We start from the raw sequence: 27,628 nt of genomic DNA, 5'->3' as shown, positions 1-27,628 counted from the left end.
TTTATATATTTATATTATATTTTATCAAAAATTATATTGATATGAAAATATAAAAAATATTTTTTTATCTTATTAAATTCATATATAATTATTATTAAATTTTTAAATTATATTAATTTTGTATTTTATTTTTATATTATATCTATATTAAATCACTTATTATTTTTATATTATTAGTCGTGGAAAAATGTTAAATGGTCGCCATCCTTTCATTTGGTGCTTTGGCCCAAATGAAAGTGTGTCACTATCTTGAACATGCACCACGTGAATTACAAGAAACATGTGTCTTTCTTTCTCTAATTATTGCTTACTCAATCTTTTTCTCTGTGTTTGTATTGTCAAATTGCCTTCAACATTTACTCAATGGTTTTTGTCTTTTAAAAGAAAAAACCCAAAACATTTGCCATGTGTTTACTTTTCACTACCAATTTTTTTCATTGAATTTCATGCCCAAATTTTATTATATTATAAATTTTACCCAATTTCGTTTTGATCATAGTTTTATTCGGTATATATAAATAATAAATATTTATAAATAATATTTAATTTAAATAAATCAATAAATTCATTAGATAAAACTTTATTAATGCGTAAATTAAAACTTATTCTAATGATACAAATAAAAATTTTATATTTTTATATCATATATAAACATTAAAAAAACAATTTGAATTTAATTTGGAAGCATTTATATTATTTTAATAGATATATTAAATTTATATTTATATTAATCATTAATTACATTCATTAACAAGTAATTGAATTCATAGATATCCTAAATTCATATAATTTGGGTTTAATTCATGATTATTTATATTATTCAATAATAAATCTGAATTTATATTCAAAATATTAAATTTAAATGACATTAAATATGAAATATATTTATCCAAATTTAATTAAGTTTACATATATATATATATATCATAAATTCATGAATTATTAAAATCATGAATAATTAAATACATGCGATTTAAAATAAAATAATAAAAATATTAATAATCAATATTAATGAATCCAATTAATTATAACTTGATCAACTTCAACTCAATCAAAATCTCGTAATTAAAACGAATATCATTCAATAGGCACCTTAATTGACTAAATGTCAATTCATTTATCGTGAATCCCAAATTAATAATGATGTATAGAAGTGGGTTTAGATTAATTTTTTCTTTGCTTGGCAGGTATCCTTATCATGCAAGTGGGAATACTATAAATATAGCTGAAAATTTCAAGTAAAGCCATTCTTGAATTTTTAGAAGTCAACCAAAGATTATATTTTTCTGCTTAGTTTTTTGAAAGAGGAAAAGCTACTGAATCCTTTGTCAACTTTGTTAGTGTAACTTGCACCTATTGAAATACTGACCAGTATATGGCAGAACAACTTTGACTGGAACTACTAGAAAATTTTGCAGGTTTAAAAGAATTTATAAGTATAATGTTCTCTTTAATCAAATAAGTAGTAAGGTAAAGAAATTTAAAGATAAATTAAAAATTAAAAAAACATCCTGTCTAAATTTTGATATTTTTCTTAGACTCGTTTTAGATGTTTTTATTTTTTTATAAAAATAAATAAAAAACCAAAAAAACATTTTGTAACAAAAATAAAAGCATTTATCAAATGGAGTTTTGATTTTGTAAATACAAAAAAGAAAAAGAAAAAAGGGAAAGCTCATTTCTCTTTCTCTTCTCTAGCTATTTCTTCTCTGTCAAACAAGAAAACTGGTTTCCCTTCTCTTGATTTTCTTTTCACAGTTCATATACCTTTTTTGCCCTTGATATTTTGACTTTATACTATACTTGTTAGAAGGTAAAACAAAGGATCCGAAAAGGATGAGTCCTTGGTGCATACGCACCTAAGTTTGAGTCTTCCCACATTCTCTTGTGAATAAGCGGCCTATAAGTTTGAAAAATCTAAAGATGAAAATTTAATAAATTCGTAAATTTCAAATTGATTGGTGACTTACTTTGTCTTTAGAGATGAGATAGCCTCCTTTGTTCTTAAACTTTTTTTTTTCACTAAAAAAAAAGAAGGATGGTAAAAATATGATGATAAAGAAGATAAAAAAAGGGAGCAAGTCATAATTATCTTAAAAAAAAATTTTTTTAGATCAATTCAAATAATTTCATTTAAGTCAAATTTAATGAATTCATGAAAAAAATGATCTTTCTATAATTTTTTATTTAATCGAAACCCAAACATTTAAAAAAATAATAATACACTTTTTTTTATACTTGAGCCGGCCATTCGATGATCATCCATTGACTTTGGTTAGAAGATAAATTGAGCAATTAATTTACATATACATATATATATTTTCTTTCTTTCTTATATTAAATGATTGAAAAATACCTTAATCCATCCCATGCATTTTTCTAACTTCACTTTCCTTCTTACCTACCATAATCTACATAACATAAGCTTTTAATATTTTCTTAAATGTTATTTGACCATTTAGAATATATGACACCTTTTTTGAATAGTAACACATCATCTATTACCATGTTTACTATATAATAATTAACAAGTAATTGATTAAATCGGTTAAAATTTGACATTTTTATCAAAATATTTTAAATTCGAATTTTATTGATAATTATTTATTAAAATAATTTTAAATACACGACTTACAATCACTTATTTTAAGTTATTATGTAAAATATATTTTAGCTTAATCTAAAATATTAAACAATCTATTTATCTCATTTTTTTTTTAAACCAATATATATATATATATATATATATATATAAAATATTGAGAGAAACAGCTAGCGATCAGCTTCTACTGCAAAGACTAATTCGGTTGTAGTCCAATGTTTCACTTGAAATTTCTCTATTTGAGATGTGATCTATGCAAACTCAAAAGGATTTAAAATTACTAGTTTGGGTCATGAAATTTTGATATGCTAAATAATAAAATAAAAACTTTAAGTTATTATAAGTTCTTTTTTAAACCATGTATTTAAAAAAAAAATTATCCGAACATACATTATATTAAAAATTTTGATTTAATAATAAATACATATATTTTATATTTAAAAAATTATAAAATATGCAAGATTACAAAAATTCGAAGTGAAAACCAGCAATTAACGCTTAATTCGACCGATTATTAATAAATATATAAATTCATGATTGAGTGAAAATTACATCAAAAGAACTATAGCAAATGCATGATAATCGGTAATTTTTTTATTTGAAATTGTTAACAATTTGGTTTTTAATATTTAAAATTAAAAATTTAAGTACTTTACTAATACATTATATTATATTTGACAAATCAACAAGAAATTTACTAATGCATGTGTTGTTTGGACGTTCTGTATTAGAATTGGACCACCTCGGCGGGAGTTTTACATTAGAGTTGCAATTGACGCGAAAATATAATGGAATTATTTGGCAAGGGCTGCGGCCCCCTAATCCAAAAGTACAAATTTTCCAAATTTGACAATGATATTTAAAATTTATGATTCCAACAATGTTGTGTGCTAACTTTGAAGTTAGATGTAATTTTTATTAAAAATTTCATTTCAAGACCTTGATTTTTTTATTCAAATTAGGCTGTAATTTTTTTTTCAATTTTATTTATTTAATAAAAATTGATACCATTAATGAAATTAACAAATGCACATTTGTTAAGGATCAAGTCAAAATAAAAATATTCATTTTAATTAAAAAAATAAAAGACTGAAATTAGAAATTAAAAATTAAAAATTTGATAAACTTTATATCCTAAAATGAATATTTAACCTCAAACTTGATTATTTTTACCTTCTATAATCTAATTATATGGCAAGGTGGTAAATAAAGTTTGAACGAGGGTTATGAATATTGCAAAGTTCCCATGCCAAGTCAAGTCAAGCCAACCTATATACTCTATTGCTCCACCTCACCTAACCCATACCATACCTTCCCAGCTCTTATTGACCAAATCTTTTAATTCCATTTTATAAATATTTTTGTCTTTATTGGTTTTCATGAAATTAAAAAATTTAATTTTAATATATTTAGTATTAAGTTTTAAAATTTTATGATTTTTAATGTTTAAAATAAAAATATAAAAATAAAATTTTATTAAAAAATGAGATAGAAATAAAAAAACTTTAATTTTACAAATTTTTTTAAGACGGTCGAGACATAGTAAAATTTTGCCGGACCTAATTTCCTATTTCTCACAAAATTGTGGAAAAAGAAAACAAAAATGAAAAAAAAAAGACAAATCAATGTTATTCACTTGGCTAACTACCAAACGCCACGTGGCCATCTATCTTCCCCTCACTCGCCAACTCTCGCCGGTATGGTGGCTTCTTCAGCTACTCCCTCCTATCCATTTTCCCTCTCTTTCTATATAAATCCGGATCTACCATTCTACCTTTCCAGCATTTCTTTTTCTCTCCCTTTCCTTTGATTTTTCACGAGGCGAGCGAGAGTGATTTTCTTTTCCTTCCAACTGTCTCTTCAGGTAAGGATTCCATTTCCTTCTGAAACTTTGCCTCTCACATCTGCTTCTTTTCTCAATTCCGATTTCTGTCACTTTCCGTGTGCTTTTGTTTTTCTTTTTAAGATTCCGATGCTTTCAAGGAAAGTTTAAGATACTTTGATTTGTTTCTTTTGCTGAAGAATTAACTATATGAAGCTGGAGATCTCGCGTTTCTTTTCATTATACTCCTCTTTGAACTGCATTGCAGTGATTTGATTCGCTTTGCTCTCATCTTTTTTTGTCGAGATCTGGTTCGGTTTAGGTTCGAGTTAGGTTTAGCTTTGGATCCTGCTCCTTTTTTTTTTCTGCTATTTAGTTAGCAACGTGTTTGTTTAACAGGTCTCTTTGAGCTGAAGCCATGGCCACTGGACAGCTATTTTCTCGAACTACACAAGCTTTATTCTATAACTACAAGCAACTTCCCATTCAACGCATGCTTGATTTCGACTTCCTTTGTGGTACGGATCCCTGGCTGATTTCATGTGTTTTTCATTGATCAAAACTAGTAGAGTTGTTCGAATTATGTTGTTTTTGTTCTTGATTCATGATCTGTACTGAATTTACTTTTTAATTTTATTTTTTGATTATTTTTGAATTTGTAGGGAGGGAAACACCTTCTGTTGCTGGTATCATTAATCCCGGTGCGGAGGGATTTCAGAAACTCTTCTTCGGTCAGGAGGAAATCGCGATCCCAGTACATTCAACGTAAGATGCGCTTCTCTTCTGTTTCTATTTCTAGATCAACCATTTCTTTCTGTAATTATTAATCTGTGCATTGAAAGTGTTATAGTGTTAATTAACCTACTGGCATGTTACCTCGGATTAAAATCCTATACACCAGCCTGCAAAGTTTAAATCTCTATGAACGGGGCATATACGACCACCACCTGTAACATTAGACTATAAATAAGGAGCTAACAATGATTTATGGACGGGTCGTCTGGTATTGTTGTCTTTTTTATGTTATATGTTTTAGAAATTTTTTTTTTTGCTTTTATTTTCGTTCTATTTTCAATTTGTTGAATTTGAAAACATGTTTGGATAGAATGTTTTTGTTTTAGAAATATGAAAACAAAAACATGTAACAGAAATTGGTTAAGGCTTTTATATTCTAAATGGGAGAGAAAGCAAAAATTTTAAACTGTAGCAGCACTGTAGCCGAACGAGTGAACAGTGCCCATATGGTAACAGTGCCAAATTGTTTCCAAAAAAATTGAAATCACCATTTTTCTGTTTTTAACAATTTTCAAAACTTTATTTTCAGTTTTCAAAAACAGAAAACAAGAACAACCTACTAAACATGTTTTTATTTTCAATTTTATAAAGAAACGGAAAATGAAAACAAAAAATAGAAAATGGAAACAACTCCAAACGACCCCTGAATTAACCAAATTTACCAACATGTAACCTGCTTATAAGGTGATAATCTGTTAGCATAGAATTTTTTTCTTTTTGTCAGAAAGTTCACTTCATTTACTGTTGACAGATCAGATAGTAATTGGTTTAAGATACTATAGCTTGGTCTAGCTTTTGATTACAGGGAATTTACATTGGCTATTGTGTTAATTGTCTCTACTACATGGCAATCGTTTAGCATTGCTTTTCTAAGTTGTGAATAGGTTGTTGATAATAATAAATAATCTAATTGTGTCTTGAGAAAGGACACAGTAAATATCATCATTTGATTTTACATCCTTTATAGATTAAGATAAGGCTGTAGGGCTTACTTGGTTGTTTGAATGAGGAACTTGCGTTCTCCATCCTTTATGTTCTCTAACCTTTGAATTGATACATTTTGCAGTATTGAGGCAGCATGTGCTGCACATCCAACCGCCGATGTTTTTATTAATTTTGCATCATTTCGAAGGTTAGGCTTCAGTTCTTTCATGGTGTTTTTGAGAGAAAGAATTCTCATATGCATAACTTAATCATTTTGTTTTATTTTGCTTGCAGTGCTGCTGCTTCCTCCATGGCTGCTCTGAAACAGCCAACCATTCGAGTTGTTGCCATAATTGCTGAAGGTGTTCCTGAATCAGACACCAAACAGTTGATTGGATATGCACGTTCCAACAATAAGGTAAGCAAGATGATGAGAACCAAACTAGGCAACGAAAATGATTTACCAATATATACATGCATCTCATAGGGACCTTGCACGTGCAAAGATTCTACTTTAACGATTTTAACTATTTGTTCTTCTTTGACTCTCTATTTGATTTCATTGCAGGTTGTTATAGGCCCAGCTACCGTTGGAGGAATTCAGGGTGGAGCTTTTAAGATAGGTGACACTGCTGGAACAATTGACAATATTATTCACTGCAAGCTGTACAGGCCTGGATCTGTTGGCTTTGTCTCCAAATCTGTATGTTATCTTGATCGTTTTTCTTTTTGTTTGTGCACACGTGTGTCTGTGCCATTATGCTCCTTCTCTTCTGCTTAAGTTAATTGCACCCTGACACTTTGTGGAGCAATGTCCTATCATTAATTTGGCATTTAATCTCATGGCTTTGGTGAGAATGTGAATCTGTACTCATGACATTAGTTGTGACTTGTATCTTTGTAAAATAATTGCAGGGGGGCATGTCAAATGAAATGTACAACACTATTGCCCGTGTTACAGATGGAATCTATGAAGGTAACATATGAGCTACTTTAACATTTGCTTTTATATTCATACCTGCCACACTGAATTCGGATTTATAATTAAATATTAAATTTTGTGTACATGTTGAAAAATCATGTAGGCATTGCAATTGGAGGAGATGTCTTCCCAGGCTCCACTTTATCTGACCATGTTTTGCGATTTAACAATATTCCACAGGTAAAGTATAGTTTTCACTCAATTCTTTGTGATTTCCAGCCTATTATTTATTGTTAAATGCAACGCATTCATGGTTTGGAAAGTAAAAAAACCTTGCCCCCCAACTCCCATTTTCTTATTTTTTTTATTGGGATTAACAATTTAAGATTCATAATTCATGTTGAAGCATCTTCTACGTTGAAAAAAGTTCCTCATTTGTTTTTTCTTTTCCACCTCAGGTAAAGATGATGGTTGTCCTTGGAGAACTTGGTGGACGAGATGAGTATTCTTTAGTTGAAGCCCTTAAACAGGGAAAAGTGAACAAGCCAGTGATTGCTTGGGTCAGTGGAACTTGTGCACGACTCTTCAAATCAGAAGTACAGTTTGGTCATGCCGTAAGTTATCATCTTAATTTTCCTGGAATTCATTATTCCTTCCTTTGTTTTCAAGCTTTGGTGTTGCTGCTATTAATGAGACATTACCTTTACCTTATTAATAATTCAGGGAGCTAAGAGTGGTGGTGAGATGGAGTCTGCACAAGCAAAGAATCAAGCACTAAAGGAAGCTGGAGCTGTTGTTCCTACTTCATATGAAGCTTTTGAAGCTGCGATCAAGGAAACATTTGAGAAACTGGTGAGTTTCTGTTTTGGTCAAAGGTTGGACAGTTATATGCTTTTAGCTATATTCATGTATTTGATTGGCGTCTTTAGGTTGAAGAAGGGAAGATTACATCTATCAAGGAAGTTAAGCCTCCACAAATCCCAGAAGATCTTAACAGTGCAATTAAGAGCGGGAAAGTTCGTGCCCCAACTCATATTATTTCAACCATCTCTGATGACAGGGGTATCTTATCTTAACCAATATGTGATTGCCAATCAGATGAGATGTTTGATGGGATGGAGATAAGGAGTGTTAAATTCTGTCTTTGACCCAATTTGCAGGTGAGGAACCATGCTACGCTGGTGTGCCCATGTCTTCCATTGTTGAGCAAGGTTATGGTGTTGGTGATGTCATTTCTCTCTTGTGGTTCAAACGTAGCCTTCCCCGATACTGTACTCATTTTATTGAGGTAGGCTACTGAAAATAATGATAAACTTCTTATGTGTCATGAGCCCCTGCCCTCTAGCAGCCCATATCTCCCATCATTTATTTTTTCACGATTATTACTCCTCCAGAGTTAATAAATTAAAAGATATGATAGTGTCCTTGACTCATTGTTGAAGTTATATTCAGCTTAATCCTTTTCATTTTGTGTCTGTCTTCGTCCTTAGAAAGCAATGTTTGCTTGTGTTTTGACTGATGTTTGATTTGGTCAGATATGCATCATGCTTTGTGCCGACCATGGTCCCTGTGTCTCTGGTGCGCACAACACTATAGTGACTGCAAGAGCTGGGAAGGACCTTGTGTCCAGCCTTGTTTCAGGTTTGCTAACTATTGGTCCTCGATTTGGTGGTGCCATTGATGATGCTGCTCGATATTTTAAAGATGCTTACAACAGGGTAAGTTTCAGTGATGGTCACTTGTAAAGATATTGGATTGCTTGGTGTCTGATGATTTTTCATAACATTCTAAATTGTTGTCTCTTTGCTGTGCTATTACAGGGTCTTACACCTTATGAATTTGTTGAAGGCATGAAAAAGAAGGGCATTCGTGTGCCAGGAATTGGCCACAGGTACAGATGGTTTTTAATGATCTTGATGTTTTTAAACCATGCAAAAGCTACTAACCATGAGATCTGGTTTTTTATTATTTCGTAATAGATCATATTACATGTCTAATGGTTACAAATACTTGCTTTGCTTCCTGTGAAAAGGATCAAGAGAGGGGACAACAGAGATAAGAGAGTGGAGCTCCTCCAACGGTTTGCTCGCACCAATTTCCCATCTGTGAAGTACATGGAATATGCTGTTCAAGTTGAAACTTATACTCTCTCAAAGGCTAACAACCTTGTCCTCAACGTTGATGGTGCCATTGGGTCGCTTTTCTTGGATCTTCTCGCTGGTAGTGGAATGTTCACCAAGCAAGAGATTGATGAAATTGTTGAGATTGGCTACCTGAATGGGCTCTTTGTGCTAGCACGATCCATTGGTTTGATTGGGTAAGTTTGCTTACACTTTCGAATTTTCATATCTAAACTTTTGAGGTTTTGCTTGAAATTGCTTATCTTCTTACAATCAAACCATTGGATGATGATACTCGACCTTGGCATTTGGACCCTCCAACCATTTTTAATCACAGTATCTGATACAACGAACTTAGATGGTCCTGCAAGTTCATGGATAACAAAGTGTATTCATTTCATTTTTTTCTGTTAGTTTTGATATTGCTAAGGTGATGAAGGTTCATTGACTGATACAAGGATAATGCAATCAGAGAGAAAGATGTTGACCGGAGTGTTTTACTGCATTTCTTGAACTGTATGTATTTACTTGTTCCTGACATTTAATTGTTTGACATCTCAGGCACACTTTCGACCAGAAGAGATTGAAGCAGCCACTATACCGTCATCCATGGGAGGATGTTCTCTACACCAAGTGAGAGAATCATTGACGGCAGGTGCAGTAACAACCTGCTCTCCTCTAGCATTCTCGTGTTGTTGTGTCTGCATTTTGACGGGGTATGGTTGTCTTGTTCTTAGATTAGTATTTGTAATGCTAAACGGTATTGGTGGATCACCATTGTTTGTAAGCTGTATTCAAAGTTGACAAAGGAGAGAAAAAGTCTTAAAATCATTTATTAAAAAAAAAAAAAAATGTTCCGCTGTTAGTTCTTAGTTTACCAGTTTCATGGAGAAATAAGAGATGTCAGGTTGTATGTACAAAAGGAGTACATTGTGTGAGAAATTAGGAATTCTCCATTTTGAATTATCATAGGCAGTTGAATAAGCTTTTCCTAAATTTGGATCACTCAGTTCCACAATTCATCTTGTTTCAAACAAAAAAAAAAGGTATCTGTTTGACGCAGTAGTCCGCTTTATATATCATTTTTCTCTTATTGAACTGGTGGTTTTTGTGGGGGTCTCTGTTTGGCGGAGATTTAAGAATTTTTAGTTTTATAAGCACAAATAAATGATGATTTCAAGACATTAGGGTTTCAATTCTTAAGCCTGATTTCTATGTTTGTCTTCATCAACCAATTCTGGTGTAAATTCTTTCTACCTGATTGGAAAAGAACAATAGTAAATTCCTCACCTGGAAGGTTGAGGTTTGGTGCGGATCTGAGCTTCATGGCCATTGGCAAATGAGAGTGATTTTCTTTTGGATTCTTGCCTTTAATGTTCGAATGTCGTACTCTGGAAGACACAGGAAGAAAAAATGATTACGGTTGCTTTCTCAGCTGGATGCGGCAATACGTACCGGTAAGTGTTAAAAAATGAAAAAAAAGGTGGTGTTTTATTTATTTATTTGTATTTATGTGATTAAAAGAAGAAGCCGAAGGAAAAGAGGGAAAACAATAATCTGTGCAAGGGCACAAGAGCACATTTTCCGTTTTTCACCAAATCAAATGCTTTGCTTTTTATTTCCAACCTTCATAGCTCTCTCCAACGCTACAAGTAATTTCCAGCACAGAAAACGCCACAAAAAACCCAAATAGAAAAGGTTTATGCCGAAAGGACAACTGTCATTATTTAAAAAATAAAAATAATTTTAAAGATAAAGCCAATAAAAATGAAGATGAAGCCCCAGGGTCTCAAACGAAAACATTGAACCTAGCAAACAAAGCCAACCCGACAACATAAAAACACTCACTCTCTCACAACTCTCTGCAATTCATTAAAAACAAAAAAGAAAAAAAAAGTTCTCTGAATTTTCTTAGCCCTTTTTGATCCAACTCTCCAAAAGAAAAACAAAAATCTAAAATTTCTCTCAATCCCAATGCAAAAACACACAAACACACCAGCATCTCCATGGCCACGTGGGTCTGTCAACACTACTTTTCCCGGAACCTATCCCTTAATCCAACACTTTATAAGTGCAATAACAGCAGGGAAAAACAACAACAACAAACAAACACTTAACAGAGTGATGGCTTCAGGCAGCAGAGCAGTTCACTTCCATCATCATCATCATCATCAGCAGCAGCAGCAGCAGCAGCAGCAGTAGCAACAACAACAACAACAATCTCAGGCTCCAGCAACATGAGGTCCCTCCATGGCCACCAGCAGGCAGACTTCACCAGCAAAGCCATTGCTCAGTACACGGTTGATGCGCGCCTGCATGCTGTTTTCGAAAAATGCGGGAAATCAGGTAAGTCATTTGATTACTCCCAATCCGTTAGAACCATAACCCAATAGGTTCCCGAACAACAAATCACCGCTTATTTGTCTAAAATCCAAAGAGGCGGCCACATCCAGCCATTTGGCTGCATGATTGCAGTTGACAAACCCAGTTTCCGTGTCATAGCGTACAGCGAAAACGCGCGTGACATGCTCGGAATAACCCTTCAATCTGTTCCCAGTTTAGAGAAAATCGAAGTTCTCACACTTGGGACTGATGTTCGTACCCTTTTCACTCCTTCCGGCGCAATTCTGTTAGAAAAAGCCTTTGCGGCTCGCGAAATCACGTTGCTGAATCCGGTTTGGATTCACTCTAAAAATTCAGGGAAGCCCTTTTACGCTATTTTACATAGGATTGATGTTGGAATTGTGATTGATTTAGAACCTGCTAGAGCAGAGGACCCTGCCCTGTCTATTGCTGGGGCTGTGCAGTCACAGAAATTAGCTGTCCGTGCAATTTCTCAGTTACAATCCCTCCCTGGCGGCGATATTAAGCTTTTCTGTGACACTGTTGTGCAAAGTGTGAGAGTGCTTACGGGGTACAATAGGGTAATGGTTTATAAATTTCATAAGGATGAGCATGGGGAGGTCGTGGCTGAGAGTACAAGGCCTGACTTGGACCCTTACATTGGTTTACATTATCCTGCTAGCGATATTCCTCAGGCATCGAGGTTTTTGTTTAAGCAGAATGGAGTTAGGATGATAGTGGATTGCTATGCCACGCCAGTGTGTGTGATTCAGGATGATGGATTAATTCAACCTCTGTGCTAGGTTGGTTCCACTCTTCGTGCCCCTCATGGTTGCCATGCTCAGTATATGGCTAACATTGGGTCAATTGCTTCTTTGGCAATGGCAGCTATTATCAATGGAAATGATGAGGAAGCTATTGGGGGAAGAAATACAATGAGGCTTTGGGGTCTAGTTGTTTGTCATCACACTTCTGCTCATTGCATTCCATTTCCTCTTCGATATGCTTGTGAGTTCCTAATGCAAGCATTTGCACTTCAATTGAATATGGAATTGCAGTTGGCTTCACAGTTGTTGGAGAAACGAGTTTTAAGGACTCAAACTCTTTTGTGTGACATGCTTCTTCGTGACTCTCCAACTGGGATTGTTACTCAAAGTCCCAGCATTATGGATCTTGTGAAATGTGATGAGGCTGCTCTTTATTACCAAGGTAAATATTACCCATTAGGTGTGACCCCGACTGAGGCCCAAATAAAAGATATCATTGAGTGGTTGTTGGCATTCCATGGAGACTCAACTGGTTTAAGCACAGACAGTTTGTTTGATGCTGGCTACCCTGGGGCAGCCTCACTTGGGGATGCAGCTTGTGGGATGGCTGTTGCTTATATCACTAAAATGGATTTTCTATTCTGGTTCCATTCCCACACAGCAAAAGAGATCAAATGGGGTGGTGCAAAGCATCAGCCGGCAGACAAGGATGATGGACAGAGAATGCACCCACGATCTTCATTCAAGGCATTTCTGGAAGTGGTCAAGAGTCGGAGTTTGCCATGGGAGAATGCTGAAATGGATGCAATTCACTCTCTGCAGCTTATTCTGTGTGACTTTTTTTGGGATGCTGAAGCAAGTAATTCTAAAGCTGTTGTACATGCTCAGCTTGCGGAACTAGAGTGACAAGGAGTGGATGTGCTAAGTTCAGTTGCAAGGGAAATGGTAAGGTTAATAGAGACTGCAACTGCTTCCATATATGCTGTAGATGTTGAAGGTTGCATTAATGGGTGGAATGCAAAGATTGCAGAATTGACGGGACTCTCAGTTGGGGAAGCCAAGGGGAAGTCCCTCGTTCATGATCTTGTTTACAAGGAATATCAAGAAACTGCTGACAGGCTTCTTGGTCGTGCTTTGCAAGGTAATTCTACCACCTCAAAATCTTCTAAAGTAATCTGATATCTTTTCATTTTATTTTGTATAAACATGCAACTATATCAATCAAAATGAAACCAGGTGAATGAAAGGAAGGATCGAATTAAAAAGAGTTCTATTTGCAGTTTTGATAGTACCTTCATGCACAGTGAAAGTTATTTCAAATTCTACAAAATATAACCACTGAATTGAGTTCATGGTAATGGTATCACTTCCATGTGTGTCATTACATGGGAACAGAAACTCCCTCTTCCAACACCATTCTTCAATGTGATGATTGATATTTTCCAAATAGCTTAGTGCTTGCTTTGAAGGTGTGTTTATGTTGCCTCAATTGATGCAGGTGAAGAAGATAAAAATGTAGAGATAAAATTGAGGACTTTTGGCTTAGAAGATAATAAAAGGCTAATATGTGGTGGTCAACGCTTGCTCTAGTGAGGATTATACCAATAATATAGTTGGAGTTTGCTTTGTTGGTTAGGATGTTACTGGTCAAAAGGTAATGATGGACAAATTCATCCACATACAAGGTGATTACAAGGCCATTGTTCATAGTCCCAATCCTTTGATCCCACAGATTTTTGCTTCAGATGAAAACACATGTTGGTTGGACTGGAACACTGCCATGGAAAAGCTCACTGGGTGGCAACAATGGGAAATCATAGGGAAAATGTTGGTTGGTGAGGTTTTTGGCAATTGCTGTCGCCTCAAGGGTCCAGATGCTTTGACAAAATTCATGATTATTTTACACAGTGCCATTGGAGGCAGGAGGCAGATAAGTTCCCTTTTGCCTTCTTTAACCACAATGGGAAATTTGTGCAGGCGCTCTTGACAGCAAACAAAAGGGTCAATATGGAAGGCCAGGTTGTAGGAGCCTTTTGTTTCCTGCAGATTGCAAGTCCAGAGGCAACAGGAAAAGAAGTGCTTTGATAGGATGAAAGAGTTAACCTACCTTTGCCAGGAAATAAAGAGTCCTTTGAGTGGGATCCGTTTTACACACTCACTTTTGGAAGCTACAGAGCTGACTGAAGATCAAAAGCAGTTTCTGGAGACTAGTGCTGCTTGCAAGAAGCAAATGTTGAAGATTCTAAGAGATGTTGATATGGAGAGCATTGAGGTTGAGGATGGGTAGGTTTCCTAACCAAATTATTTCTAAAACCAAACACTTAATTCTCTGGATTGCATTCATGTACTTCAGGAATTGTGTTGGTCTCAATTGTTTGATTTCTAGCACTTTGAGGGAACATACATCTGATGCCAGACTATTGAACTCTATTTCAGCTATGACAATTACATCTGTTATATTTATTTCTTGATTATGGATGCAATTTCTTTGGAATCTATCTTCGAGAGTTGAGAGTGGAATACTAAATACTGCATCACAGTTTCCTTGACTCTAACTATGTTTGAAATATTCTTTTCATGGATGAATGAGAACCTTAAATGCACGAAAAAGTTATCCTCTAATACTGTATTCATCATAGTTGTACGATGCATGCTTCTCTTTCTCCATCGCTATATATGGAGGTGCCTTATCTTTGAGGTTGCTGTCACAACATCTCATTTTGGAAATATTTATATATAACTTTTTTCATTTGGTTTGAAAGAAAACTACAGCAAAGTTGTGAAAGTTGGATTGAGAAAACATTGGTTTTTTTCACTTGATTGTGAGGCATCAAACATGAATCTCTATTTAAGTTTGTATCTGTATTTTCTCCTGTCAATATGGCTTTAGGGAACTGAAGGTAAACCATAAGATTTCATTGTTGAATCTTTGGACCAAAAATTGTATTTCTATTTTGACTTGTCTTTTGTGATTTCTACTTTATTCAAGATCAGGCATGTATTAATATTTTTATCAAAATACCTCCAGCATAATTTTAGTAATTAGGAAGACATGATCTAATTCTTAACTTGCTTTTGTTGGAATTAGTTCTATGGAGCTTGAGAAGGCTGGATTTTATCTTGGGAGTGTCATAAATGCTGTTGTTAGCCAAGTAATGCTACTGCTGAGGGAAAGAAATCTGCAGTTAATTCGGGATATTCCAGAGGAGATCAAAACACTGGCTGTTTATGGTGATCAGGCAAGAATTCAACAGGTATTGGCTGACTTTTTGTTGAACATGGCATGTTATGCACCATCTGATGAAGGTTGGGTGGAGATTCACGTTTGTCCAACTTTGAAGCGAATTTCTGATGGACTCACATTGTTCATACAGAATTTAGGTATTTTGCTTTCACTCTTTTTATGCATTGTGCAAGATAAATGTCAACAGTTATGCTAATATAACCAAAAAAAAGGAGAAACTACAGTACATTATTTTATTGGAGTCAATATTTTACAATCATGACATTAAAGCTAAAGACATGATTTATTAGGGAAAACTTGGTTCTGCCAATAAGTGTAAATTTATATGAAGTTCAAACCTTTAGAAGAAGTCAAGAGACAATGTACTTCATAAAATCTTATTTATAGCTTTTATTTTTTATTTTGTTAATAAGTACAAATATGTAAGGGAAAGAGCAGCATTTGTTTTTTTTTCTTAGATTATTGATGACATGAATCCTATTTATGTCGTGGTGCTAATTTCACAAACAATAGTGTATTTGTGAAGGATGGTATGCCCCAGTGAAAGCCTTCCTCCTGAATTGGTTCAAGACATGTTCCATAGCAGTCGATGGATGACACAAGAGGGCTTAGGGTTGAGCATGTGCCAAAAAATCTTAAAGCTCATGAATGGTAAGGTCCAATATATCTGAGAGTCAGAAAGATGTTATTTCTTAATTATCCTTGAACTTCCTCTACCTTGGAGAGGCTCAAAGAGTGTTGACTAGGTTATCTGCTATTGAGATCCCCGATAATTCAGACTTTCATCAAATTTAACCTGAGTTCCTTTTGTCATATACCCAAACCTGCTTATCCCAGTTGCATGACTTATACATGACCTAGAGCCACCTGATTCAGCTAATGGCTCTCAACAGATTGAAGAATTCCGGTCTACTCATGTTGAAATGCTACTTGCACTTGCTATTTCCTGGTATGTTCCAGATCAAATAACCTTATCATATAAGCCAGCTGATTGAATGCCCTGAGTGTAGCTGTGAAAAATCATAATGATGCATATTCTACAGCATTTTATGTACTGTCAGGTGTTATTTAACAAGCAGGACTCAATGAGGGTAATTATAGAATGTTGTAAATCCCTTCCACAACAAAAAGTGGTTGTGGTAGCGAGCTTGCCGTCGGATTGTGAAGCTGTCTCCTGCCACAACATGTATCCTATTATGTATCATAAAAGTTAGATTAGATCTTCTCATGATCCTAAGATAATTGTAACATATTCACCTACCTTAGGTTTACCTCTCTAAAGTTTTTCTTTTCCCCTGTCCATATAATAAAGTCAGTTCTGCTCTGGCTGTTGAAATTTATGTAACCTAAGCACTCCGACAATCGGATATATATCTTCTTCTCCTTCTAATTAGTGAGGGATTATTCTTTAGAGAGGGTAACTTAATAATAATTTACTTGTTTGATTTAGTCGTGTATACAGTATATATTTTGAAAGTTGCTGCTTCATTTGGCTGGTAAATGATTGATCAGAGTTACCATTAAAGAAATGTTGTAGTCTAGTCCAAGGCTTACTCTGTCATCTTTAACTAAAGTTAGCATAGGAAGATCTGAAGTTATGGGATTCTGCCTTTTGCCCAGTTTTGTTCTTTACCCTCCTTTTCCCCTTTCTGTCTTCTTTCAGCTTTGGATTTTTCTCCTTTTTTCTCGTGGTGGGAGGAGCTGGCAGGTACCCAATACCTACTTGGATTGGTGCATCAAGAATAAAGCTAGAAAAATGTAAACAAAAGCACACAATTCAAGGGACTATGCATGCATATGAATATGCATATTATAGGAATGGTTTTAAAGTAAACAAACCCTTACTGAAAAATTAGGTATGGTTGATGGGTGATGGGCTGAGGTTTTCCATATGTTTTTCCATTTCATTTCAATCAAAATTATCTGCAAAACATGTGGATTTTTTTTTAGTTGAAAAAAATTTTAAAGCAAAAAAGGTAATCTCATCTCAAGGTCAAAACAAATTTTTAATCTACCAATAAGATTTACGGATCTTTTGAGATTTTTTAAATATATAAATCATTTATCAATAAAAGATCTAGGAATTCAAATTCGGGTATTTTTGTATTCAAGTTTTAAACCATAATCACTTGCATGAACTTATATAGGCCAAACATTAGGATTTTAAGATAAGGATGGCATAACATTCCCAAAGCTTGAGACTTCCCCTTTTTAACCGTGATGGAAGAAACTCTTCACTTTTTTCCCATTTTTAGTGAAATCTTATCCTTCAACTGAAGTAGTAGCAAAAGAGAAGAACAAAGATTTTTGCTGCTGCTGCTGCTGTTGTTGATTGTCTCTATCAAACCTTAGAAACAGCCATGCCCTTGCCCTTAAACACAGCACAAGGTAAAAACAGAAACCCAATCTTTTGTTTTTTTTTTTTCTTCTAACCTTCCTTCCATTAATTCTAATGCTCAGGAATTTCAACATCATCAACATATATTTATAAAAAAAAAATTCATTATTCAATATATTTATCAAAATCAAATATTTTTAATTAAGATAATATTATTTCAACAGATCAAATAAGCTAAGTTGTCATGGTGGTAAATAGAATTTTGATTTCTTCTGTCAAAGGGTGGGAACAAAGATATTCTTCTAACCATTAGTGCCATAATTCTTCCTTAAAACATACTTAATCTCAAAACTAAAACTTGAAAATTTGTTGATTTAGACAACTTTATATGATTAGCTAAATAGAAAATGGATCTCTAATTATAACATGTGTTTAAGTTAATTTTTTTTTATATTTGACACCCAAATTTTAATTTTAATTATTAAAATTAAAAACTTAATCAACACATGACACGATCGTTCAATTGTTTAAGTTAATTATTTTATCTTCAAACTTCTAATTTCATCTTGTTTTTGAGAAGAGACTTGTAATTTCATAAATATGTAATAAGTTGGTCCAATAAAGGAAGCTAACCCTCCCAAGTGTATAAAATTAAAACCTCAAATTTCAAAATTTTAGTTAACCAAAAAAATTGTGGATTGGAAGTATCAAAAACAGTGAGAGTGGAAGTAGGCTTTTCAAACCCTTGACCTGAACAGTGGAAGCCGAAATCCATTCCCAAAAAAGGAGAAGTCCGCAGTTGGCGATTACGGCAACGCGCAACATGGATTGGACCGTAAGGTAAAAATCAGTCACTTTGATAGGCTAATACAAACCACGGGAGTTGTTAGCGCGTGGGAAATCTACCATGGTCCTTCCTCTATTTAAACATATGGTCTACATGTAGTTTAGGTTCATATGATAACGATGAAATAAAAAAAAAACACGAAACAGGAACCGCCGGAAACCGAGAGAAAAGCAGAGAAACGAAAAAAAAAAAAAGAGAAAGAAAAAGTTAAGAGAGTCTCTGAGTCTTGACCTCTTAAGAGAAGAGCTTCTAGAGAAAGACAGAGAGAGAGAGAGAGAGAGAGAGAGAGTTGATGAATCTACGTATCTTATCAAAGCTTTGAAGCCCCCATGCTTTGAATTTGATTGGTGAAGGAGAAGGAAGCGAAAATGGAGACGCCTCCAGCGGAGGAGCTTTTGAGGAAGATTCAAGAACTGGAAGTGGGACATGCGCATCTCAAGCAAGAAATGTCAAGGTTAAAACAATCCGGTGGCGAGTCAAAGCCTGACTCTACTCGTCAAAGATCCCACTCTACTTCCCCTCAACGCCCACGATTCCCGGGGAACGCCGCGGCGCCGACGGCTTCTGCTTGGAAGAAAGGTTCAGGTTCGTTTCGGCATTCGTCGCCGTTGCAAAGGGAGACCAAAAGCTGTGACACCGTAAATGGCGGCGGCAGAGGCGGAGGAGGAGGAAAAACCGGGAATATCGGGCCAGCCGCCGTTAATTTTACTAACGGCCAGTATTTAAATATATTACAGTCTATGGGACAATCTGTTCATATATTTGATCTTAGTGGCCGTATAATTTATTGGTAAAGGCAGAAGGGTTTCTTTTATTTTTTCGATTAATCGGTTGCAAAGTTCATGTTTTTATTTTCTAAATTATTGATTAATGATGTGCTTTAATCTTGTTTATTAGTATATAATTTGCATTGTCAATGTCATTTTTGCATTGGGTTTTTTTTTTTTTTTATTAGTTTTTAGCTTTTTTGCAGGAACCGAACTGCTGAAAAGCTTTATGGTTATTCAGCAGCAGAGGCGTTAGGGCAAGATGCCATTGAATTTCTTGTTGATCCTAGGGACTTTGCGGTTGCGCATAATATAGTTCATCGTGTTATGATGGGAGAGAGGTGGACTGGACAATTTCCTCTTAAGAATAAAATGGGGGATAGGTTTTTGGTTGTTGCAACTAATACGCCTTTTTATGATGATGATGATTCTTTGATTGGAATCATTTGTGTATCCTGTGATTCGCGTCCTTTTGAAGAAATGAGAGTTGCTTTGTCCGCTGAAAGGCAACCAGAAGGAGATTCAACCTTTAGCTGGTCTAAAACTGCTGTTTCTGCTAAACTTGGTCTTGATCCTCAGCAGCCTTTGCAAGCAGCAATTGCTTCGAAAATAACAAATTTGGTATTAGTTCCTTAATTTTTGTATGTGTTGTGGTTGGATTTTTATTTTTTTTTAATTGTAGTTTGGCTTGGGTTGATTGTTAAGAGTTACCAACGCAGGCAACCAAAGTGAGCAACAAAGTTAAGTCCAGAATTAGGACAGGAGAGAATTGTGCTGATCGGGAAGTGGGAAGTGGAGATAGTCATCATTCTGATCACGGTTTCTCTGATGCAGCTCTCTCCGATCATAAAGAAGATGCAACTTCTAGTGGAGCCAGTACACCTAGGGGAGATATATACCCATCTGCCTTTGGTGTATTTTCTCCTTTCGAGGAGAAGACCACAGTAAAACCCTCTAGAGATTCTGGCGATGAGAGTGAAGGAAAACCTGCAATCCAAAAGATTATGACCTTAATGGGTAAGAAAGGGATATCATGGCCTTGGAAAGGGAATGATCGAGAAGGATCAGAGGCAAGGGCTACACGTTTTGTGTGGCCTTGGTTGGGTAATGATCAAGAGAATGAAGCAATTCAACAGAAGAGCCCATATTCTGGTACAAAATCTGAAGGCCATGTTAATGAAAGTAATAGACCTGTCAATAATGAGGCATCAGGTTCCTGGTCATCCTCTGTTAATGTTAACAGCACAAGCAGTGCCAGCAGCTGCGGGAGTACCAGCAGTAGTGCTGTTAATAGAGTTGACATGGACACTGATTGTTTAGATTACGAAATCTTGTGGGAAGACTTGACAATCGGAGAACAAATTGGGCAAGGTAATTTCTTTTGAGTGAGTGAACAGCAACTGGAAGACGTGGAGGCATTATGAACTTGTTAATAACTGGAGCCACTACTTTATGCATTAAACTTTACACTGATTCTACTCTCTTAATCCTTTTTAATGTGGGTAATATCAAAGCACATGAATGAAACCCCAGCAATCATGTCAACAGCTGAGAACTTGGTCATTGACTCAACACTCTGTCAATGTTTTTCTTTGTTTCTATTCTAGTGTTTTTATTAGTTAGGGTGTTTTTCTTGGATACGTATTGTTTTAATATTTACGTTCCTTGCAGGTTCTTGTGGAACTGTGTATCATGCTCTGTGGTATGGATCGGTACGTTCTCCTGCTCCCTTCAGTGCTTTTACTTTTGAGGGGATGCAAAACACATTATAAATGAATCTGACTTAAAATTTTGGAATAAGATGGATCACTGCTGCCCTGGCTTTTTCCATCTATCCATATTTACACATTTAAATAGAGTTTGCATAAAATGGAAAGATGGTGGCATGGTTTCCCATCAGCCAATGTTCTACTTCTATATGGTATTTTGTGATATATGTTCATTTATAGGATGCCTAAGTCTAATATAGACAGAGTGCAATATGAAATACCCAGAATCCATATGAGGATCTTATGTCATACTTGTGGTCAATTCCAGTTCATGGAAGTGATGGCGTCATTGCAATACTTGAATCCTTGTACTCTTCAGTTATTTATTGGTATTAAATGGCAAATGGTAGGAGCATGAGAAAAATTGTAATCATCTTATTATTTGTGTAAATCACCATATTCAGGTTATTGCAGGATGTTGCTATCAAGGTATTCTCAAAGCAGGAATATTCAGATGATGTGATACATGCCTTTAGACAGGAGGTATGCTTTATTGTTAAATTACTTTTCGGTGTATTTACATACTTGATCATATGTTTTTCTTTTTCTTTGGTGTTAATTGTACAATCATGTAATAAATGCCCCATCCTTCCTTTGCATTGACCAACTGACCGAAATTGCAATTGTTATTGTTTTGGGTTTCTTTCTTCCTGTTTCAAACGCGGCTCTCACTATAGGTATCTCTGATGAAAAGACTTCGGCATCCAAATGTTCTGCTGTTCATGGGAGCTGTGACTTCACCTCAACGTCTTTGCATTGTTACAGAGTTCCTTCCACGGTTCGATCTCAACCTCCTTTTTTAATTCTATTTTTGCTGACACTCTTTTTTGTAACTTTCACATTGCATATCTATTGCTCTGTGGGACAGTAGTTTTGTTGATTTAATTCAAGTTTAGTTTACTTCTTGGTTTGATGAATGCTTATATTTATATTTTATTGATGCAGTGGGAGTTTGTTTCGCTTACTACAGAGGAATACTACCAAATTAGATTGGAGACGGCGTGTTCATATGGCTTTAGATATTGTGAGTATCAAGTAGTTTGGAAATTTTTTTTTTCAATTTCATGATGATTCTCTGGTTATTATGAATGTTGTGCCATCATGCATTGGTTGGACTTTGTTTTTATTTCATTCTTGCTTGCATCGCTGGAGTAGCCCTTCCCTGTTAATTCATCTTATTGACTGAACTTTTACAGGCACGAGGCATGAATTATCTTCACCATTTCAATCCACCTATCATTCATCGTGATTTGAAATCTTCAAATCTCCTAGTTGATAAGAATTGGACTGTGAAGGTTTGCCATTAGTTATGTGCATCTTTTTTATTTGCATATCCAGTTTTAGTTAACTTAAGGGTTTTGAGGATACTTTTTTTGTTTACTTTAGGTAAAAAGTAACATAATTCTATTTTAACAGGTTGGTGATTTTGGTTTGTCGCGTCTCAAGCACGAAACATATCTCACTACGAAGACTGGGAAAGGAACGGTATTTGCTTCATCAATATTAATCTAATGAGTCTAAATCATTTTGTGAGGATGCATAACTATCTAGATTCTTTGTTGACTTATAAGTTGTCTTTTTTTAGCCTCAATGGATGGCGCCGGAAGTTCTTCGTAATGAACCCTCAGATGAGAAGTATGTTGCTCCCTTTCCTCTCTTTTTCACTTGCGCATAACAAATCCCCCATGCCCCAGCTCCATGACATTCAGCTTTTCGCTCACTGCTAACCTTGTGTTTCTTGTTGTTTCTGGGAAATGCTTAGGTCCGATGTTTATAGTTTTGGAGTCATATTATGGGAGCTTGCTACCGAGAAGATACCTTGGGATAATCTCAACTCAATGCAGGTATAGTTCTCATTAAAAGGATTTAAGTCATTCTCATATGAAGAGTAGAAAATCATCAAACCAACTGCTCTCTTCTAAACAGAAGGTCCTCTGTCGGAACCCCCTGTTCTCTACTGTAAAAAATGTTTCCTGGCAAGATGTGAATAGGTTTGAGTGGAATACTCCTTTAGAAATTATTGAAATTTGCTAGTCTTGTAGCTCTGTATGTATGAACACCAATTTGTTTAGAATATTTGCAGGTGATTGGAGCCGTAGGGTTCATGAACCAACGGCTAGAGATTCCAAAGGAAATAGATCCACGGTGGGCTTCTATAATGGAGAGTTGCTGGCACAGGTGCTTATTGCCTAAAAATATTTGCATGTTTTCTTTTGTTTTGTAGATCCACCGCTAAAATTTTAGCTGTAGTGTGTACCACCAGTACATAACTCAATATGATGGACCAAGTGTCATTTAGGAGTTTCAAGCATGGCATTATGTTAATCAAATTAGGTACATATATTATTCTCTGAACGCATGATTAAATTTACATCCACAAATAGTACAGAATTGGACTCCACAATTCCATTTGCAATCATCATGATGGCCTGAATTATTTAAGTACCATTTAGGTCATCGTCTTAGGTAGTTCTTTAGTTAATAAGTAAGAGTAAGAGCCAATTATCTTCAGAAGTAAAGCCAATTTTTTTTTCTCCCTCTCTTTTAGTGATTATAATTTCCAATTATGATACAATTTGCAATTGTGGTCTGATATATGGAGCTAAAACTTTTCCAAAACCAGTGATCCACAGTACCGGCCAACGTTCCAGGAACTACTGGACAAGCTTAGAGATCTTCAAAGACAATATACCATCCAATTTCAGCAAGCCCGTAACTCATCTGGAGATGGCTCTCAAAAGGAATCATGAATCAAATGTGTGTGTTTTTGGTTCCATTTTTGCAAAAGCTGTAGAACCATGGGCAGTTTTTTTGCAAACGATTACACGTCCATTGCTGTTAGGCTGATGGTTACCACAAAATTGCCACTTTGACTTGTGGCATTGGAATCAAAAGCTCAGGCCAGACATAGAAAGACAAAAGGAGGCAGTATGTGACCTGCCCAAGTTTGACGGTGATTGGTTGGTTGTGAGATGTTTGTTATATTATGACATAATAATCTTCGAAAATCTATCAGTGGTGCTGTGTGATTAGAGTGTTGTTGGGATCATGTCACCTGCAATTTTTAAATGAGAGCATGTCAGGACCACTAAGTAAAGTTGTACATAATACACAATCTGCATTGGAGTAAACAGAGTGAGATCAATGTCTTGTCTTGCTTTGTTTCTTACATACCAACTTATAATGGGAATGCCTTGTTACTTCAATAGTTACTAGGTCTCTTATTTCGTAAAGATTTTCATGTCTGCATGGAAACGCTGTGAGTGTTCCATATTTATCGTCTTGGTTTCTGATTTGAATGACAGTTAAACACAAAATGGTCACTCAAGTTTTGCCAGCCAACATCTTGTCTTGGTGGACAGAAAATATTAAGACTAAAGAATAAAGGTTTACCTAAAGTTGTCTTCATTGGAGGAAAAAAAAGGTCAAGTTATTATTTTATTTTGTTGAAAGCCTCGGACTTTAGTGGTTAGGAAACAACTCATTGTAAAGAGTTGGTGTTGGGCTTGAATGTTGGATATGTGAGTAGGATTAGAGTCAACATCATCTGTAAGTCAGAAAAAGACAAAGAAATCGTTTCTACCCCATTATTTTGGCCATTATCCTTTTCCTTTTTCAGCCTATTTTGTCCTTTACAATTTTCTCCACTTCCATTTCTTCTACCAAAGATTATGATTGCGATTGAAGGTGAGAAAAAAATAAAAATAAAAACTTGATTTAAAATTATAATATTTGATTTAATTCAAATTAAGTTTTAGATCAAAGTAAAAAAATAAAAAAATAAATTATATATTTTTTAAATTTTTATAAAATAAAATAATTATTTTATATATAAATTTATTTAAATATATTAAAATTTTGATTAAAATAACATTAAAATTTAAAATTTAAAAACCAATAAACTAGATTGAATAAATAAAATTTGATTCAATCATTTCAAAAATAAAAAATTAATTTAAATTCGAATCAAATTTTAAAAATTTATAATATTATATATTATTTGAAAAAACCCAATCAAATGGACCGATATCGTTCCTAGCTGCAAGCAGCAATGAGGTTGAGGTCGTAGACTATTGGGAAATGCATCTTTTTACGACAATTGTGGAGGTTCCACAACATTGGAAGTGGATATGGCACTAGGCCTGGCGGCTGACGCAAAAACAAACAAGCTATCCATCTCCATCGAGCCAACATTGGAACCAAATGTTCATATGATTATACATGCAACTACACATCAATGTGAAACATGAAAACTCAAAGCACACCAGATTCCTAGGTTTTGGATCTTTCATGTCTAATCAAGTTGGAGCTGCATTGAACATGCCCTATAGCTTGCCATGCGTGATCAGCAAATCAAGACATGCATACTTTAAAAGCTTCATGATAGCTTACAAGAAGATCGAGACCTTTCTAATGCTGGGTTCAAATGAGAAAATTTCTTTTCCCACATTTTGAAGTCACTTATGTTGTTCATATTGAATGCAAGAAAATGAAGTTAGAACATACATGTAAAACTATAACAGTAAAACATCCAGATAGGAAATCAATAATCATAGCTGCCGGCATTGTTAAAACGGAATGGTTTACACTGATGATGACTGTGCTGAAGCTATTCATGTTGACATTTCAAATGACCTCCATCTTACAAATGGTTGTCAAAAACTTTAGAAAAAACAATTTGGCTCACCAACTCGGTTTAGTTAAGCAAGGATCGAATAGCAGCAACAGCATCACCCTTATGCTCACGAAGAGTTCTCTCAGCCACCTTTTTGTCCAACTTTTTCCAGTGGAAAAGATAAAAATGTATTAGAATCTTTGGCATAGTACTTAGACACAAGATAAGAGACATTAAAAGCACAGCATAAGGAAGCCAACCTCTAGTTCGTTTGCGATGATATCCACATCAGCCGCATTGATCTTTACAGCAGCTAATTCTTTCTCTCTGTATGGAACAAAAATGTAACATTCGCTACAAATAAGCATTGAGCACAAATTCAAAAAATCTGTAAGTCAAACAAGAAACTGGATTACTCGAGGAAGCGAATTGAGAAAGAGTTCATGCTGCAGTCCACATTAGGATGACCGAGTAATTAAAAAGCAGGTGAGAGTTTAGAAATTGAAAAACTACAACATCGAATCTTACATTTCAAAAGGCCTACAAATTATGATACTGCAATCATATTTAGGGGATCCCTAATAAAATGGCCAAGGAAGAATAAAAGGATTATAAACAGAAATCTACTACCATTATCCAGTTGACAGCGATTAATACTGCGTGATATCAATCTCAACAGCATTCAATCTGATGTCATTAGAAGCATATTAGATTACGAGCTTTTAGCAGGCTAAAAATCTTGCTTATCGATTCATGCATACTTAAGCATCGACTAAAAGGATAAGGCCCCTTCCGTGTTTTAATAGTACCCATAGAATTCTTTAAGTTATCCCATTACCTCAAATTACCACATACAAAGCTTTTGATAATTTTAGGAAACTAGCATTTCCTTCCCATAATACCAATTAATGGAAATAACAGTATAACACCCTTTGCTAACTAAAACTCATAGCATGTCCGGAACATTATCACGCATTTATGAAACATAATGACATCAGATGAAACATTGATGAAACATAATGAAACAACATAAAGCAAACTCAAATTCTACAGATTCCAGTCCAATCAAACTGAGTTTTTCAAGAAAAGCAATCGTCTCCCCTGCCATAACAAAATCTCAAAATCCAACAAAACATACCAAAAGAGGCGCCTAATTGGAACTAAAATTCAATTTAAATAGTCAAGATTCAAGAATCAATTCCAATTCAAACAAAAATCAAGCTTTCTCTTACCAGAAAACTACAGAAATAAAATTATAAAAGAAAACATAAACCAAACCTCAATCTCATAGCATTCTTTTCCGCTTCAGCTGAAGCTGCAATTGATGCCATGGCCTGCCACGTCAACAACAAACCCATGAGCTAAGAAAAGGACTAAATTACCCTCTCTTTTTTTACTAGCAATTCTACAAATAAAGAAAGTAAATTTTGATAGAAAGAGGACCGATTTGGCGCGAGAAGAATCAAGCTGGCGATCTTCGACACGGTCGGTGAGTTTGTCGAAGGCTTTGCTCTGTTGCTGCAAATCCTTAGAGTCAACGACTCTGTCAACGCCTCCATCTCCAGCTTCCATCGTTTGCTTCTTCCTAAGCTGATGCTTTTGCTTACTAATAGGGTAAGGGAGACCAGACAGAAGAAGCTTCCAAAGCTAAAACCCTAATGTTGTTCCAGTTCGGATCGACCTGAATTTCAGTTCAAGAACAAAGACGGAGACAGTGAAATCATCAATGTCGTGGGTTTCTTAAGGCCCATAT

General features: G+C 34.9%; 3 protein-coding genes and 1 pseudogene across 9 annotated transcripts; 3 read left to right on the top strand and 1 right to left on the bottom strand.

The window, feature by feature from the left end:
* Positions 1-4,281: 4,281 nt before the first annotated feature.
* On the top strand, positions 4,282-10,283 carry LOC111279162 (ATP-citrate synthase beta chain protein 2-like). Its single transcript, XM_022866055.2, has 16 exons — positions 4,282-4,466; positions 4,824-4,942; positions 5,087-5,189; positions 6,286-6,351; positions 6,438-6,561; positions 6,712-6,846; positions 7,059-7,119; positions 7,229-7,305; positions 7,524-7,679; positions 7,789-7,917; positions 7,995-8,127; positions 8,226-8,353; positions 8,601-8,783; positions 8,886-8,956; positions 9,098-9,382; positions 9,747-10,283. The coding sequence occupies exons 2-16, from the start codon at positions 4,843-4,845 to the stop codon at positions 9,820-9,822; spliced, it is 1,827 nt and encodes a 608-aa protein (XP_022721790.1). The 5' UTR covers positions 4,282-4,466; positions 4,824-4,842; the 3' UTR covers positions 9,823-10,283.
* A 743-nt stretch (positions 10,284-11,026) lies between these two features.
* On the top strand, positions 11,027-16,434 carry LOC111279160 (phytochrome B-like; annotated as a pseudogene). Its single transcript, XR_016334538.1, has 4 exons — positions 11,027-13,436; positions 13,794-14,578; positions 15,384-15,676; positions 16,066-16,434. The product of XR_016334538.1 is annotated as a phytochrome B-like (transcript).
* Positions 16,435-18,832: 2,398 nt separating this feature from the next.
* LOC111279161 (uncharacterized) lies at positions 18,833-24,466 on the top strand. Of its 6 annotated transcripts, none has more exons than XR_016334539.1 (14): positions 18,833-19,514; positions 19,698-20,112; positions 20,211-20,862; positions 21,163-21,203; positions 21,675-21,743; positions 21,938-22,038; positions 22,206-22,284; positions 22,457-22,555; positions 22,677-22,745; positions 22,846-22,895; positions 23,023-23,104; positions 23,187-23,251; positions 23,344-23,438; positions 23,884-24,466. XR_016334539.1 is itself a non-coding variant. In XM_089756097.1 (14 exons), exons 1-14 carry the CDS (start codon positions 19,093-19,095, stop codon positions 23,884-23,886), a joined length of 2,253 nt encoding a protein of 750 aa, XP_089612223.1. In that variant the 5' UTR covers positions 18,833-19,092; the 3' UTR covers positions 23,887-24,466. The 6 variants fall into 6 exon arrangements, 2 of the variants coding, with proteins under 2 accessions (XP_089612223.1, XP_022721786.1); XM_089756097.1 differs by having other exon boundaries at positions 23,333-23,438; XR_016334540.1 differs by lacking the exon at positions 23,187-23,251 and having other exon boundaries at positions 23,333-23,438.
* A 1,330-nt stretch (positions 24,467-25,796) lies between these two features.
* Positions 25,797-27,608, bottom strand: LOC111279578 (uncharacterized). Its single transcript, XM_022866522.2, has 4 exons — positions 27,319-27,608; positions 27,154-27,209; positions 26,136-26,202; positions 25,797-26,037 (listed from the first exon to the last, which is right to left on the bottom strand). Exons 1-4 carry the CDS (start codon positions 27,445-27,447, stop codon positions 25,957-25,959), a joined length of 333 nt encoding a protein of 110 aa, XP_022722257.1. The 5' UTR covers positions 27,448-27,608; the 3' UTR covers positions 25,797-25,956.
* Between the last annotated feature and the right edge of the window lie 20 nt (positions 27,609-27,628).

The sequence above is a fragment of the Durio zibethinus genome, chromosome 27 (assembly GCF_047325235.1).
Source record: "Durio zibethinus cultivar Kanyao isolate XHJ-2024 chromosome 27, ASM4732523v1, whole genome shotgun sequence".
NCBI lineage: Eukaryota > Viridiplantae > Streptophyta > Magnoliopsida > Malvales > Malvaceae > Durio > Durio zibethinus.
This window is presented reverse-complemented; position numbering and strand designations above follow the sequence as displayed.